This window comes from Lepus europaeus, chromosome 15, assembly GCF_033115175.1.
Source record: "Lepus europaeus isolate LE1 chromosome 15, mLepTim1.pri, whole genome shotgun sequence".
NCBI lineage: Eukaryota > Metazoa > Chordata > Mammalia > Lagomorpha > Leporidae > Lepus > Lepus europaeus.
The window spans coordinates 93,599,178-93,616,819 of NC_084841.1; the positions used below are offsets into that span (position 1 = coordinate 93,599,178).

A 17,642-nucleotide genomic window follows, 5' to 3' on the forward strand; every position below is an offset into this window, starting at 1 on the left:
CAACTATAGTCTTTTTTTTTTTTTTTTTTTTTAGGATCTATTTTGTTGAAACACAGAGTTGAGAGAGAGAGAGAGACAGAGGGAAGAGATAGATCTTCCATCTGCTGGCTCACTCTGCAAATGGCTGCAACAGCTGAGGCTGAGCCAGGAGTCTGGAACTGTATCCTGGGCTCTCGTGTAGTTGACAGGGGCCCAATTACTGGGGTCAGAAGTGGAGCATCTGGGGCCCAGCTCTGTGGCATAGAAGGTAAACCTGCCGCCTGCAGTGCCAGCATCCCATATGGGCTCTGGTTTGTGGCCCGGCTGCTACACTTCTGATCCAGCTCCCTCCTGATGGCCTGGGAAAGCAGTAGAAGATGGCTGAAGCGCTTGTGTCCTTGCACCCACCCGCGTGGGGGATTCAGAAAAAACTCCTTGCTCCTGGCTTCAGATCAGCCCAGCTCCAACCATTGCGGCCATTTCGGGAGTGAACCAGTGGATGCAAGACCTCCTCCCCCTCTCCTTCCCTCCCTCTGTAACTCTGCCTTTCAAATAAATAAATAAATCTTTAAAAAAAAAAAAAAAGTGGAGCATCCAGGAACTCAAACTGGTGCCCATAGTGGATGTAGATGTCCTAGGCAGTGGCTTAACCTTCTCACCACAATGCTGGCCACATTCTCTTCCTTTTTTTTTTTTTTCCCAGCACTGAGAGGCAAGTGATTTGTTTATTTTGAATTGTGTATTCAAAGGAAAATGAAGATGTGCCTGCCATAGTGTCTTTCTGATCCGAGCTGACCTGGGTTAAATGTCTTCCCTGGCAGGGTGGCGGTGATGGTGGTGTGGAGGGCGGTGAGAAGAATTTCTACGAGTCTGACGATGAGCAGCAGGAGGAGGCTGAGAAAAGGAAGACACCGTACGCCATGGATCCAGACCATCGGCTGCTGATCAGGAACACAAAGCCTTTGCTTCAGAGCAGAAATGCCGCGGTATGTGCAGACTGTTACACACTTCTTAGATTAGAGCGTAAACAGGAGCAAAGGTATCTGAGTTCAGTGAACACTTTTGAGTGTGCAAGTAGATTATTTGTTTACAGACAAGTATTTGTAATGAGTGATGGAAAATGCAGTGTGGGATATAAGCTAGATGCTAGAAACCAGATTTTGCTATTTCAATGTGTTTCAGCCTTTTAATGAAATACACTTTAAAAAAATTTCAGTGGCACTTGGTAGTGTCCCTGTGTGGGGTGTAGTTTCTTATTCCATGACTGGCTCACTCCTCAGATCCCACAGTGGGACTCCGTCCACAGGGGCTCAGCTGCCTGAGCATCACCCCCGCCCCCAGAGTACGCGTGCTCTGGAAGCTGGAGTCGGGAGGTAGAGCTGGGCGCACACAGTACCCAAGTGCTGTGCTGTTGGGTGCAGCTGTGTTAACCCACGCCTTAGCTTGTAGGCCAGACGCCTGTCAGAAAACATTCTTAACTCCTTGTTCTCTTCTGTTAATAAAAACTTCAAGTATGAGGAACTTCACTTGCATCTCTTTAAGGTTTTGATTCTTAAGAATTCAGAGCTGAGCTCTGTGTGTCTTGGTAACTAGCAGAGGTTTTGCTTTATGTGCGGTAATTTAGCTTCCACGTCATTTCTCAGTACATATCCCCAGTGACAACAAAACGGTACTTCACTGATGTTATAAATGTACTTGTGTTTTAGCTGGTTTTGTCGAATGCTGGCTATGTCTCTGATTTTCCATCTGAAACTCTGGTTTAATATTGAATCACTGTAAATTTAATTTTATATTGAAAATTGATTCTATGTTTCAAATACTTACCAGAATTCTTCTCAGATGGTGAAGCGAGCAGAGGCAGTTGGCAGCGTTCCTCCCATGTGTCTTGGTTCCTTGTTTTTGAGGTGTTGGTGGATGTAAAAGCTTGTTTTTGAGGAATTGTGATTTTTTTAACAACCTTATCTTCACGTTTATACAGAGACCGAGAATTTGCTTCAGGAAGCCTGATTGGTCAGTGCTGTGTAGACTGAAGTGGAGTCACTGAATAGAGGCTGTTCTCACAGTCTGAGTCAGGGGAAAGTGGCATAGAGGGTTAACAAGAGAAAAGGGCTGATAGGATACGCTTTTTATTAACATGCGTGATGTGACTGTGGAAGACCTGTGAGCCCGAATTTTAATTCTTCCTGAATTCTGAACTTTAGGGAGCTTCCCTCATGGCTTTTCCAGGTGATCCCATATATGTATCAAACTTGGTACTGAAGGAACTTTGTGATGCATTTGTCAATATTCCTGAGGGGGAAGATGAACATTTAGTCCTTTTGTCCTGACTGACACACTGGAAGTGTCCTCTCTAGTATACTACAATACATGTAGTCCTTTTGCCCTGACTGACACACTGGAAGGGTCCTCTCTAGTATACTACAATAAATGACATACCAGCTAGAAATGACATTCACAGAAAATGTGGTTTACTTTCTTGCCAGAGGAGTGGGCTTGTTGTTTGTAGTAGAATAGGATTTAATTTATTGTCTGTAAAATACGCTAAAATTAAACTTCAGTTTCCCTTTCATTGTATACTAATACTTATTAGCCATGTGTTTTAATAGATGTAAAAATTACAGTCATTTTGTAGAGTAGGTCAGTCATTAATTGAGATTCTCTTAATTTATAAGATTTTAAATTTAAGGGAATGTATATGTTAATCACATGAGAAGAAATGAGAGTCTTCCACTCCAAAAATTCGTTACTTATCTTTGAAAGCTATAAAACATTCTTGTAATGAAAAAATACAACAAATGCCAAACAACAGTAAATGTAGGCCCCTGCGAGTTGTATTTTTAAGAATTCCTTTTTGCTAGAAGAAGCTCTGTTTTGCCTTTCTCACATGCGGTGTGGTGCTGAGGCATATGTAAAGGTCTTTCCTGCCAGCTACGTGCTACAGTTTATAGTTCAGGCAGAAATACAGAGGTATTAATACATCTTCCAAGCCAAAAGACAAGGTTATATAACTTGGGTAGCTGTGTTTCTGCACCGTTCACGTGTTTCACTGTGTATTTGAGTGAGTTTAAGTGTGCAGGCATGTAGAGGAATCACATTACTCCTACACTGTGAGACAGTCACCCCTAATGACCTTGAACCAAAGACTGTTTTTAAAGTTTTGCATTTAAAAAAAAAAGCATCATTTCAAATAGTGCTGATTTAAATGTATTATTGTAATGGGATTCCTTTAATCACTACTTAAATGTATTGATTTTTCTGTATTTAACTTAAAATTTGTAACACAGAAAATGTGACACAGAAAAATGATGTTCTAATATAAGCATATATTTTACAATGGTTCAAAATGAAGTAAACATATATAGTACCTCAAACAGTTATCATTTCTTTATGATAAAAACATTGAAAGTTCTTTGTTACTGCTTTTTATTTTCTGTGAACATTTTGCAGTGTATTATCATTGTGTGTAGCCATCCTACTATCCCCTCCTGCTCCCATGTAGCTGTAACTTAGACCCATTGACTTGTCCTCATCTCTCCCTCCCCTGTATTCTCATCATCCTCTGGTATACAGCACTCTGCTCCGAGACTTAAGATCCTGGGTGTGAGATCATGCAACACTTGGTCTATTCCTGGCTAATTTCACTTAACCTAATAACCTCCAGTTTCATCCTTGTTGATGGAATGAGAAGGTTTCATCCTTTTATATGGCCAAATAACACTCCATTGTGTTCATAGAGCACGTTTTCTGTGCCCTGTCCTGAGTGGCTGTCTCCCCTTCTTGGATGTTTTAAAGAGTGCTGAACGTGGGGACGCAGGTGCTTCTTCATCGCATTCCTTTGGTTTCCCTTGGGTACGTACCCCACGGTGGGTGGTAGGGTGTTTGGTAGTTCTGTGTTGAGTCTGTTGAGGAACCGTATACTATTTTGCCACAGTGGCTGTGATAATTGTTAGCAGCAGCATGCATGTGTTCCCTTTTATCGACATCTTCACCAGCACTTGTTGTTTTTTGACTTTTTGGTTATAACAAATCTAAGTGGAGTAAGGAGATACTTCACTGTGGGCTTGATTTGCATTTCTCTGATTATTAGTGATACTGACCCTTTTCTCACGAACCCTGGGGACATTTGTTTGAAAAATGTCTGTTTAAATGTACTACCCATTTTTTTTTAAGGTATCTGGTTTAGAGGACCTAAAATTTTCTAAACCAATACTGAGCATTGATTAAACTTTTATTGGCTCTAAATATAACAACATATTGCAAATTCTCATAACCCATGGGCTCAAAATAGGAAAGTTACCATAAAGTCACAACTGTTCAGTAACCTGGTGCTGCCCTGTATGCCTAAAAGATTTCACTTTAAGAAAAAGAGATAAGGAGTGGCCAGTATGTGTATTTATCAGGAGAAATATAGGAAAGGCCCCTCTGCTCAGTCCAGGATATCTAAAATGAGCAAAATGAGAAGGCTGTAACTTACACTGGATGTCAGTTAACAGATTATCCACTAAAATATCTATTAGCTAACGTCTTCAGTACTGCTGTTATGGGGCACTCAAAGCTGTGTCTGCATGTTGGAAAGATTTTCTTTAAAGCAACATTGGTCCACACATGTTGACAGTCAACATATTTAGCCATCTTCCTTTGGAGGGAATACTACCCATTTTGAATTGGACTGTTTGGTTAGTTGCTGTTCTTTGAGTTCCTTGTATATTCTGTTGATTAACTCTTCGTCAGAGCTACAATTCACAGATCCTCTCTCCCATTCTGTAGGTTGTCTCTTCATTCTGCCAGTTGTTACTTTGGTGTGCAGTAGCTATAACTTGATAAAATACTCTTTGCTTTGTTTTGCTTTTGTTTCCTGTGCTTTCAGGGGTTCTGATTTGGAAAAACCCTTGCTTATTCCAGTGTTGCAAAGTGACTCCCTTATGTTTTCTTCTAGTTGATAGTTTCAGATCTTACAGTTAAGTCTTTAAGCCATTTTGAGTTGATTTTTGTATGTGATAGGAGAATGGATCTAGTGTCATTTTTCTTCTTCCTCAATTGGCCACAATGCCTGGGCCTGGACTGGCCCAAAGTCCGGAGGGTCTCCCACATGGGTGACAACACGGGCCCCACTAGAGTCAGTCTTCTGTATATGGATGTCTTCTTTTTCATTTATTCAGAAGACTGTCCTATCTCCAGTGCACATTCTTAGCTCTTCTCTTGAAGATCAGTTGGGTGTAGACTCATGGGCTTACTTTTAGTCTCCCTATTCTGTTTTTCTGTGTGTATGTTTTTATGCCTGGTATAATTATGGTAACTTCATAGTATTCTGTTTTGATTAATTTCTTTATTTTTCTTTGATTAGAGAGACAGACAGCTCTCATTAGTGATTTAGCACCCAAATGCTTGCAACTCCTGGGGTTGGGCCAGGCTGAAGTCAGCATCTGGGAAGTCACCATATCGATGGCGGGGACCCAGCTACTTAAATCGTCACTCACTGTTTCCAGGGTGCACACTGGCAGGAAGCTAGAATCGGGGCCATGGAGTGTGGGTGTCCACCAGCATCGTGACTGCTAGGCTAGGCCAAACGCCTGCCGCACTCCATAGTATACATTGAAGTCAGGTTATAGAAAGTCTCCTACTTTGTTCTTCTTGTTCACGATTGCTTTGGCTATTCAGAGTTTTTGTGGTTCCCTTTCAATTTTAGTAGTGTTTATTCTAGTGAGTGCAAAATGTCATTGGTATTTTGATAAGGATTACGTTGAATCTATATATTTGGCGTAGTATGTACATTTTAATAATGTTGATTCTTCTCATCTATGAATACAGGATGTCTTTCATCTCTGGACAGTCTTCAAGTTCTTTCATTGTTGTTTTATAGTTTGGTGAAGTGGATTCCCAGAGTTTTGTTTGTTTCTGGTATCTGTAAGAAATGGGATTGCTTTGTTTTCAAGTAATTCTCTCTGGATGTACAGCAGTGCTGCTGATTCTGTACACTAGTTTTGTATTTTTCAACTTTTCTCCATTTGTTTATTAGTTTTAATAGTTATTTGGTAGAATATTTTGAGTTTTTATACACATGATCGTGTCATCTGGAAACAGTGACAGCTTGACTTGCTCATTTCCAATTTTCATGCCCTTTATTTCTTCTTTTTTTTTAAATGCTATATAAGCTCATTTCCCTTAAGCAACTTTTATAGCCTTTTTTTAAGAAAACATTTATTTAATAAATATAAATTTCGAAATCACAACTTTTGGATTATAACAGTTTTTCCCCCTATAACCACCCTCCCACCCGCAAACCATCCCATATCCTACTCCTTCTCCCATCCCATTCTTCATTAACATTCTTTTTTTTTTTTTTTTTTTTTTGACAGGCAGAGTTAGACAATGAGAGAGAGAGAGACATAGAGAAAGGTCTTCCTTTTTCTGTTGGTTCACCCCCCAAATGGCTACAGCCGGCACACTGTGCCGATCCAAAGCCAAGAGCCAGGTGCTTCCTCCCTGTCTCCCATGTGGGTGCAGGGCCCAAGCACTTGGGCCATCCTCCACTGCCTTCCCAGGCCACAGCAGAGAGCTGGACTGGAAGAGAAGCAACCAGGACAGAATCCGGTGCCCCAGTCGGGACGAACCCGGGGTGCCAGTGCCACAGGTGGAAGATTAGCCAAGTGAGCCGCGGTGCCAGCCATTAACATTCATTTTTAATTATCTTTATATACAGAAGATCAACTTAGTATGTACTAACTAAAGATTTCAACAGTTTGTACCCACAAAGACATACAAAGTATAAAGTACTATTTGAAGACTTTTTTTTACTGTTAATCTTCATAGTACACATTAAGGACAGAGATCCTACATGGGAGTAAGTGCACAGGAGTCATTCTGTTGTTGATTTCACAATTGAGTCAGTAATCACCCGAGGCTCTTGTCATAAGCTGCCAAGGCTATGGAAGCCTCTTGAGTTTACACACTCTGACCTTATTTAGACAAGGCCATAATCAAAGTGGAAGTTATCTGCTCCCCTCAGAGAAAGGTACCTCCTTCTTTGATGGCCTGTTCTTTCTGTTGGGATCTCATTTAGGTCATTTTTTGCCAGAGTGTCTTGGCTTTCCATGCCTGGGAAACTCTCATGGGTTTTTAGCCAGATCTGAATGCCTTAAGGGCTGATTCTGAGGCCAGAGTGCTACTTAGGGCATTGTCATTCTATGAGTCTGCTCTGTATCCCACTTCCCATGTTAGATCTTTCTCTTGTTTTTAATTCTATCAATTATTATTAGCAGACACTCATTTATGTGATCCCTTTGACATTTAATCCTATCTTTATGATCAGTTATGAACTTACCACTTTAACTAGTAAGATGGCATTGATACCCCAACTTAGTGGGATTTGGAGTCCATGGCATGTTTCTAGCTTTACCCTTAGGGGTAAGTCTGAGTGAACGTGTGCCGAACTGTACGTCTCCCTCTCTTACTCCCACTCTTATTTTTAACACTTAGATTTAAACTCCTAGGAATAATTGTGTGCTAATTAAGGAGTTCAACCAATGGTATTAAGTAGAAAAAGAAAATAATAAGAAGAATAAAATAGTAAGCTATTCCTCGACAGTCAGGACAAGGGCTGATCCAGTCATTGTTTCTCATAGTGTTAGTTTCACTTCCACCTGTTTCCTTTTAGGTGCTCAGTTAGTTGTCACCAATCAGGGAGAACATATGATATTTGTCCCTTTGGGGCTGGCTTATTTCACTCAGCATGATGCTTTCCAGATTCCTTCATTTTGTTAGAAATGATCAGATTTCATTTTTTTTTTTTACTGCTGTGTGGTATTCTATAGAGTTCATACACCATACTTTCTTTATCCAGTCTTCTGTTGATGGGCATTTAGGTTGATTCCATGTCTTAGCTATTGTGAATTGAGCTGCAATAAACATGGAGGTGCAGACAGTTTTATTTGACAATTTCATTTCCCTTGGGTAAATTCCAAGTAGTGGGATGACTGGGTCATGTGGTAGGGCTATATTCAGATTTCTGAGGAATCTCCAAACTCTTCTGTAGTGGTCTTCCCAGTTTGCATTCCCACCAACAGTGGATTAGTGTGCCACCGCGTGGTGTTTCATAGGTTGTGCATTTGCAGGCAGCTGGCATGGGGAGTGGAGCCAAGACTCAAGCCCAGGTGCCTGAGTGTGGGATGCAGGCGTCTCGGTATCAACCATCAGGCCAAACCCTTGCCTCCGGGTTGTTTTATTGCCAATCCCTATCTCGTTTGTTTCAGCTCCAACTTTAGTTATTTCCTTCCTTCTGCTAATTTTGGGGTTTTGGGTGTTTTTTGGGTTAGTTTTACCAGTGGCAGTGCCTTCTGGTAGTGCTGCTGATCCGTGGCGTTTCTTGGCTTGTCAGAACCTCAGTCCAGTCTCTGCCGTGTCTTCGCATGGCCGCCTTCTCTGTGTCTGTCCTCTTCTGACTGAAGGACACTGTCACTGGCTTTAGGGCCCATTCTAATCTCACATGATCTCATCTTGATGTTTGTCTTAATAACATCAGCAAAGACCCTAGTTCCTTAAGATCACACTCTGAGGACAGACCCAGCTTTGGGGATAGGCCTACTTGTTCAACTCAGTACAGAGGATAACAGAGTCCGTTGCATGGCACAGCCCTCCTGCAGAGTGGAGAGGGAGTGGTGTGCAGGGACGTGTCTGGGACCTGTCAAGTGTGCCTGTGTTCACCGCTCCCATTGCTTTTCTCTTGGCTCTTGCAGGTTGTCATGGCAGTTGCTCAGCTGTATTGGCACATTTCACCAAAATCTGAGGCTGGCGTGATTTCTAAGTCACTGGTGCGTTTACTTCGTAGCAATAGGTAGGTTGTAACCTCATGTATATGTCCTCTTGTCTTTGTTCTTTCAATGGTAAATTTTGCTTTTTTTTTTAAACAAAAAATATTTTTCATTTGTTAGAGAGAGTCAGTGAAACAGAAACAGACACAAAGAAAGAGTTCTTCCATCCAACGGTTCACTCCCCAAATGCTTGCCACAGCTGGAGCTGGGCCAGGCCGAAACCAGGAGAGTGAGCCTCCTTCTGGGTCTCCCACATGGAGGACAAACTGAAGTGCTTGGGGCGTAACTGCTGTCTCTGCTGGTGCCCTTTAGGAAGAGCCTGGAATCGGGCAGAGCTAGATGCTCTGGTATGAGAAACGTAATCCCAGCTAGCATCCGAACTGCTGCCCCACATGCCTGTCCCATGTTTTGTCTTTTGTTTTCCTTCAGAAGTGAGATGTCAACACTTCTGAGCATTTAATGCATAGCTCTGTTTTATCAGTAAGATTTCATGATTAAGGGATCGTCATTAAAGGCTTTATATAAAATTTATCTCAAATTTAGTGATAAATATTGAAATCTTTTAAACCACAAGGCCAAACAGATTAAAAATATTTTGTTCCACACACAATATGCTGTCACCAGTAGGCTGGTACTCATATTTGACAGCTATGACAATAATGATGTCTGGGAGTCTTGATAAATCTGGATTCACTGAAAAACCATACTGAAATACAATCATAGTAACTTTTGGTGTATAATTCTGTGTACAGCTGATCATATGGTAAGTTACATAATTTTTGACAATTATTTTTTGATAAAGTTGAAGTGTTTCCCTTTGTAATTATCTGGTTTTTTAAAAGTACTACATTTTTAAAAGCTACTCCTTTTAAAGAATTGTGTACCCTTTAGCTTCTTATAGATAAAGAGATTGAGCATGCCACCTTCTTTAATTTTAGGTGTTCAGATCAGTAGTTCAGGACAGTGTATTCCCTCGACATGTAATTTGAAGTTTAAGATAAGAGTTTTGTTTATTGTGTTTTCTGTGCTAGAATACCTTTGCCCCAGCTATTTTAGATAGTTTGCAATACTTAGTTTTATTTTGTTTTTCAATTAAAAGGTTTTGCTTATCTAGTACTGGCTTTTGTCATTTTTGGGACAACAAGTGAGATGCTGTGTTTTTTGTGTTTCTGTCCTTCCTGTCTTCCCACCTAAGCATCTTTTCTGTTTTATTCTTCTTATGACTGCTGTAAGGAATAGTAGGTCTGGAATAGGTCTTCCTGTCATGAAGCCTTGTATCAGATTCACTTCATTTATTAGATGTTTGGACATAAACATAATGACAACTGTTTTAACCAGGCTTTCGCTCTGGGTAGGGCTGAGTGACAAAATAAACCTTAAGTCTGAGAGTGTTTCTTAACATGATGGTCATGTTTAACCATTGACTGTGAAAAATGCCTTCTTGGCTTGTGTTCAGAGCAGCTGCAGTGTTGGCTTTCTGGATGAGAAGTATAACTTTATAAAATGATTTGAATTCTCCCTCATGGCAGATCACACCTAATACCTCTCATCTATTAGGACTTTATGGGGAAAACAAATTTAAAAGAAGGCATAAATATCTAACATTCATGAAAAATTTTTCAGTATTACTTTTAAGAGTTCCACTCATTGTGAAATACACTGCTGATGCTTTCTCATTATTACACTGTTTACTAATTTGAAAATACACCCAGTAAAAAAATTTTTTTTTTAATTTTTAGGGAAGTGCAATACATTGTCCTACAAAATATAGCAACCATGTCAATTCAAAGAAAGGTATGTACACTGTGAGCACATAAATTAAGAGTCAAATGAACACATTAATATGTAACTGTATTTATGTGTCTATTTTTGTACCCTAGGGTATGTTTGAACCATATCTGAAGAGTTTCTATGTTAGGTCAACTGACCCCACCATGATTAAAACACTGAAGGTATGCGTGCTTTCACTCTCCTGATGCTCCCACACACGTGTAATTTGAAGAGATATTGCTACAGCTTCTAGCATCTGCAGTGTGGAATTCTGGTTTTTAGAAAACATATAGTTGAAGATTTTCTTTATAGTTTCTGATCTGTGTTATTTTACTAGTTAATGTGCTACATTGTGTTAATGTAAAATTAAGACATTCTACCCACACCATGAGCATTCTGAATTAAACAGTTATATAAGTATTTTATTACTGTGATACAGAGATTTTAATTAAGTGCTAGTGAAACCAAAGGTGGGATTTATAAATTCTCTGGGATATTGGAAAAGGTAGTGTTTGAGTGGATGTTAAAAGAATGACATTTTCATGAATACTTTTGCTGTTGGTAGACTAATTTGAGATTTAAGGGATAGGAGTAAGTGAAAAGAACAATTTATGCTAACAGGGATTCATGAAGAGTGTTGTTGTCAGGGGATGATAAGTGGTGTTCAGTGCAGTTAGGAAATACAAAACTTTAGTGATTAAAACAATGTGATACTTAGACAAGTAACTTAAATAGATCCAAACGTGTGGAAACCCACCCACACATAGGAAAATGTACTGTATAATAGGGGGTACGTTACAATCTGATAGGGGAAAAGATGAACTATTCAATACAAATTGGAATAATAGGTTATTTACATGGAAACTGAGCTGAATCAGAAAAACTGAAACACCAAAATTAAAGAATAATTTACAAAAAAGCTGGTTTGTAATCTGAGGTGTCAAGATCATGAAGTTGAAAAAGAATGAGGAAGCGTTTGAGGTTGAAGGAGACAGGTAAATACTGTATGTGATATTGGCAAGATTCTTTCATTATATATTATTGGGACAGTTAGTGAAACCTAAGTGTGTAGTGTTAATTGCCTGGAAGTAATACACTGACGTTAATTTCCTGACTGACTGGCTTGTGCTGTGCTGTGCTCTGTGGGACATGTCCTGATTTATAGGAAGTACACCCCAAAGTATTAGGTGATGATGTGGCATCAGATTGATTTTCACAGGGAAAAAAAAAATGGTTCCTTGTACTAGATATGTAACTTTTCCGTGTGTTTGAAATTAAAAAAAAATTGTTCAGAAAGTTAAAATATTCTCATCAAAATAAAATGACTATGTACTGGCATTGTATCATAACAGGTAAAGCCTCCTCCTGCAACACCCACTTCCCATATGAACGCTGCATCCCAGCTGCTCCACTTCTGAGCCAGTTCCCTGCTAATGGCTTGGGAGAAGCAGAGGAAGATGGCTCATGTGTTTAGGCCCCTGCCACCCATGTGGGAGACCCAGATGAAGCTCTTGGCTCTTGGCTTCAGCCTGGCCCAGTGCTGACCGTTGTGGCCATCTGGCAAGTGAACCAGTGGATGAAAGATCTCTGTCTCTCCTCTCTCTGTAACTCTGCCTTTGAAAATAAATAAATAAATATTTTCAAAAATGTAAAGTGACAAGCCATCCCATAACCTGGAGTACAGTATTCCCATTCCATATAGCAGAATGGATGACTTGTAACCAGAGTGTATAAAGAATGTCCTTTGGGCTATTCCTTTTATCTGGGGTGTTTAGACCATTTACTTTTAATGCAGCCATTGACATTAGCATGTTTCTGTTTAGCTGTTAGCTTTAGTTTTCTCTTGCTTCATCTGTTTTCTGTTCCCTTTTTCTTTCTTTTTTTACGTCTTCAGATTAATTACTTAGTTTTTATTAATAGGAGCAAGTATTTTTATCAAGTTCATTGGAGATGGATTTTTAATTGGGCATTTCTTACACCTATAAATCCAGTAGAGGAAATTAAAAATGTCAAAAGTATTTGAGATGGCAGGATGTCGGAGAATAAATGGAGAGAATTAATTGGTATCTGACAAATGGGAATTACGTGGAAGTTAAATTATTTTCTGACTTTCTGAATAGGTGATAAAATTCAAGACACCTCGATTTATCTAGGTTTATTAAATGTAGATTGTAAAATTGGGACAATGAATGAAGATGTAGGATTCTTCTTTTCCTCATTATTTTTTGAGAACTATGTAATGATCTAGTCTGTGTTGACATAAGGGGACAGACTGAGTTCGCCAGAATATATACCTTGTCATATTTGTGACAGTATGACATTTTAAAAAATATAAATTAACTTTAAAAAAAAAAAAGATGTATTTATTTGATAGGCAGTGTTAGGGAGAGACAGAGAGAAGTCTTCTATCCATTGGTTTGCTCCCCAAATGGCCACAATGGCAAGAGCTGGGTGAGGTGGAAGCCAGGAGCTAAGAGCCTCGTCCACGTCTCCCACCTGGGACATGGGCTACAGCGCTTGGGCCGTCCTCCGCTGCATTTCTAGGTGCATTAGCAGGGAGCTGGATCAGAAGTGGAGCAGCTGGGACTCAAAGCCGGCACCCAGTAACAACTTGATCTGCTACACCACAAAGCCAGCTCCAGAAATTAACTTCTAATTAAATGCCAGGGTCTATTTAAGTCGTCTTTTTGTTTCTTTTAAAATGTTCACTTTCTTTTCTTTTTTTTTTTTTTTAATAGCTAGAAATTTTGACAAACTTGGCAAACGAAGCTAATGTATCAACTCTTCTTCGAGAATTTCAGGTTTGTGCAGTGTTAATTATAACATCACTTCTAAAACGTTACATCTTTCAGATTCTAGGAATACATGATTGTGTAAATTAAATAGTGATTTATATAAGGTTGATAACTAAGAAATGTGTAAATTTTTAAGAGTGAACATGAACTACAAGTTTAATATTTAAAGAAAATAAGATAATATCCTTCCATGTTTTCATAGAATTTGAACGTGTTTGGTTTATAGCTGTTTGATATTTTTTCCTGGTAAGGTTTCTACCTCTTTGTGTCATCATAAGCAGCAGTCCTTTTTTATAATCTGCACTCATGAAAATAGCTTCATTTCTTACCCGGTTAACCCTGCTTGGCTGGCCTATCACTATTTTAGAATTGTCCCCTTGTCCTCATGTGTAGCTTAAAAAAAGTTCATACTTGCTTACCAAAATTGTTATGTTTATCTTGTTTGTTATACTTTTAAATCATGTGTGCTGATGGATGTTGAGATGTTTCGTACCTGAATTTCCTCAAAAAGTATTCCAGAATTCCTTCATGGCCGTTGTGCCCTTTGTAACGGGAGGGTGAGCACCCAGGCCCGGAGCACAGCTGTAGGAGTCTCGTCAGCGTTTCCAGTTTTCCTTTTCCTCGTGTCCCGGGCATCTCGTTGGGCGCCCTTGCCATCGTCACCCTTCTTGGGAGTGTCGGAAGGAAGTCTCAGTAGTGTTGAGGAACTGCTTTGTTTTATAGAGGATGTGCACTGGCCACCTAAGAACATTGGTGAGCCAGTTACTTAATGTCACAATGTTAAATGGGACTCATTTTTGAAAGTCACTCTTAATGTATCTTTCTTCACACATATTCACTTTTATCACTGTCAGATATCAACTTATTTCTGTGTTTAAATCATGTGCTGTTTTTTAATAGCTGTGAGGAGAGTAGGAAATTTGTCCAAATGTTAAATTTTAATTGAAGAAGTTGGGTAAACCTTGTGAATGGTTTTAAATACAGTTGGTTTTGCCTTAACGGAACAGAATTTGTTTCCTGAACATTTATTCATCTTGATAGCATTTTCACAAAATTTGTATTTTTTTAAAGGTTTTTATGTATTTATTTGAGAGGTTGAGTTACAGATAGAGGGAGAGACAGAGAGAGACTGCTTTCCCAGGCCATAGGAAAGAGCTGGATCGGAAGAGGAGCAGCCAGGACATGATCCGGTGCCCATATGGGATGCCAGTGCTACAGGTAAAGGTTTAGCCCACTTTGCCACAGGGCTGGCCCCAAAATTTGTATATTTTTAAGGTAATTTTAGGTTCATCCCCCCATTTTCATTTAGTTGACCCATTAAGTACATATGTCCTGTGGCATTTTAGGTAGCCATACTGTTCAGTTTACATTGTGTACTTTCCATTCGATGTTGGAAAGTCTTTTTAAAAATTCCAGTGGAGGGGCTGGTGCTGTTGCATAGCAGGTGAAGCCACCGCCTCCATGCGGACATCCCCCTTGTGGGCATCGGTTCGTGTCCCGGCTGCTCTGCTTCCAATCCAGCTTCCTGTTAGAGGCCTGAGAAAAGCACCGGAAGATGGCCCAAGTGTTTGGGCCCCTGCACCCATGGGGGAGAACCTGGTGAAATTCCTGGCTTAGGCTTTGATCTGATCCAGTGCTGGCCATTGCGGCAGTGTGGGGGAGTGAGTGAACGGATGGGAGAGCCAGCGCGCTCTCTCCCTCTCTGTCCCTCCCTCTCTCTCTCTCTGTCCCTCCCTTTCTCTGTAACTGTGACTTTCAAAATAAATAGATAAATCTTTTTAAAAAATTCAGTTGAGAATGGGATTTTCAATCCCATTTATATATAATACAACAATTGAAATATAGATGTGCGTATTAAAAGTACATTCACTTCTATAAATAATGGAAACTTAGTTTTTTAAATTAGGAGACTTTTTATTTTATTTTTTGACAGGCAGACTTTTAACCAAAGTGAAGTTTTTCAGGGCTGTTAAAAGTTTTGTGAACATCTTTTACCTTTCTGCTGTTATATTTATTAATTTATTTTTAAGTTTGTTTAAATATGCCATTTTTAGTGTAATTTAAAAAAATGCTTTTAAAGTAAATCTCTTTAAAATATATTTTATTTAGTTGAGATGGTCTTTATTGAAATGGTGCTTACTGTAGCTGTTGTTTGTTTACAGCCATTCTGATACTATTTTGAAGATCAGATGTTTGTCAATAGCATACTGGTCCTTTTCTTACTTTTTGCCCAGCTTTTAGTGTCTGAAAAAGTGACCGCTTTTTCCTCATAGATTCACAGATGCCTCTGGTTAAATGAACTGGAACCTCCAAAGAGAGTTCTCATCATCTTTTTCAACCTTGCACTTAAACTAATTGCTGTCTTTGGGTCACTGCTCCCCACTATCTGTTTTGAAGCTCCAGGCCTCTGTGGCCACAGGTGAATGAGCCTGGCTTGAAAATGTGCCTCTTCTATAGGCACACAATCTTTAAGTTCAAAAGCAAAAGTAAAGTAACTCATCAGTCAGACCTTCTGTTGTGTGTCCTAGACTTCTTATGCATATTTTGACAAAGCCTTACACACAGTGTATGTTTTGGTTCAGTTGGTAATGCCAGCGTGTGAACTCACTGAAATGCTTTCCTAGACCTATGTGAAAAGCCAGGATAAGCAGTTTGCTGCGGCCACCATTCAGACTGTAGGCAGATGTGCCACCAGCATCTCCGAAGTCAGCGATTCGTGCCTCTCTGGCCTGGTCTGTCTGCTGTCCAGCAGGGATGGTAAGTCCCGTTCCTTGTCATTCGTGCCTCTCTGGTCTGCCCGGTCTGTCTGCTGTCCAGCGGGGTGGTCAGTCCCGTTCCTTGTCATTCGTGCCTCTCTGGTCTGCCCGGTCTGTCTGCTGTCCAGCAGGGTGGTCAGTCCCGTTCCTTGTCATTCGTGCCTCTCTGGTCTGCCCGGTCTGTCTGCTGTCCAGCGGGGTGGTCAGTCCCGTTCCTTGTCATTCGTGCCTCTCTGGTCTTCCCGGTCTGTCTGCTGTCCAGCGGGGTGGTCAGTCCCGTTCCTTGTCATTCGTGCCTCTCTGGTCTGCCCGGTCTGTCTGCTGTCCAGCGGGGTGGTCAGTCCCGTTCCTTGTCATTCGTGCCTCTCTGGTCTTCCCGGTCTGTCTGCTGTCCAGCGGGGTGGTCAGTCCCGTTCCTTGTCATTCGTGCCTCTCTGGTCTGCCCGGTCTGTCTGCTGTCCAGCAGGGATGGTCAGTCCCGTTCCTTGTCATTCGTGCCTCTCTGGTCTGCCCGGTCTGTCTGCTGTCCAGCGGGGTGGTCAGTCCCGTTCCTTGTCATTTCAGATACTTTATACCTGGGATATTCTTGGTGAGAGCTGAAAGTTGTGACCCTTGTAAACTTTGCGTTGTGGTTTTCCTGTTGGTGATGCAATCAAACCAATAGCCCTGCATACCTGCAATTCACATAACTGCTTACATGCCGGACATTTTTTTAAAAAGTATATGACGTTACGTCATTAACTATCAAGCATTACTTATCTTGCCCCAGTGGGACTAAGAAAGTTTTATTTTACTTAACAATCTAATCACTCTTAATGTACCATTTCCACAAAGGTTCTTTTTTTAATGACATATACAACATGCATATTATTGATTGACCTGCAGAGGGCGCTAAAAGCAGGCAAATGGCATTATAACAAGGATAAGTGGCTGGATGGAAAAACTGTGTACCTCTTCAAGATGTAGTTTCCTGGAAATTCACTGTATATGTCTGTGTTCAAGATGAGCTAGACTTAAAAACTATCAGCTTGAAACAGCATCATGTTTCCAGGCCAAACCACGTCTCTGCATTCTGTAAAATCCCTCAAAAACAATTTCAAAGGTGTTTTTCCCCATAGCACTTCATGTGACGAGTAGATTATGTAACCACATACAGTCTATTTACAAATCATTCTTAAACAGTAGGAGAGTTTACTCATTGAAACAGACATTTTAATGTTAGGCTCTTGGGTTTTGATAAATCAAAAGTTGCTTTATAAACGGGAATTTCTTCCTGCAATTTATAATTAGCTCTGTTGTCCAGATTCTACCTGTTAAAACATCGCTAGCCAATAGTACCTAATTAATTATCTCTCTATTACAGTTTGGCAAGCTGGCTTAACAAAAGTGAGTAGAAAAACAAACAAGGAAAATAAAGTAAAGTCATTAGCTTTTTATTATTATTATTTGAGTTCACTATCACTGAAGCATTTAATCAAAATCTTTTTTTTTTAAGATTTAATGAATTTTAACATTTGGCCATATTCAGTTCATAT

The 17,642-nt window shown here is 40.1% G+C and overlaps 1 protein-coding gene across 2 annotated transcripts in view; it reads left to right on the top strand.

Moving 5' to 3' along the window:
- AP3B1 (adaptor related protein complex 3 subunit beta 1) overlaps positions 1–17,642 on the top strand; it is a 288,775-nt gene that overhangs the window by 124,985 nt on the left and 146,148 nt on the right. For both annotated transcript variants that reach the window (XM_062212530.1, XM_062212531.1), the window contains exons 8-13: positions 801–965; positions 8,712–8,809; positions 10,526–10,580; positions 10,667–10,738; positions 13,295–13,357; positions 15,976–16,108. In XM_062212530.1, coding sequence (XP_062068514.1) covers positions 801–965; positions 8,712–8,809; positions 10,526–10,580; positions 10,667–10,738; positions 13,295–13,357; positions 15,976–16,108 — 586 coding nt within the window. The remainder of the gene's footprint in view (positions 1–800; positions 966–8,711; positions 8,810–10,525; positions 10,581–10,666; positions 10,739–13,294; positions 13,358–15,975; positions 16,109–17,642) is intronic.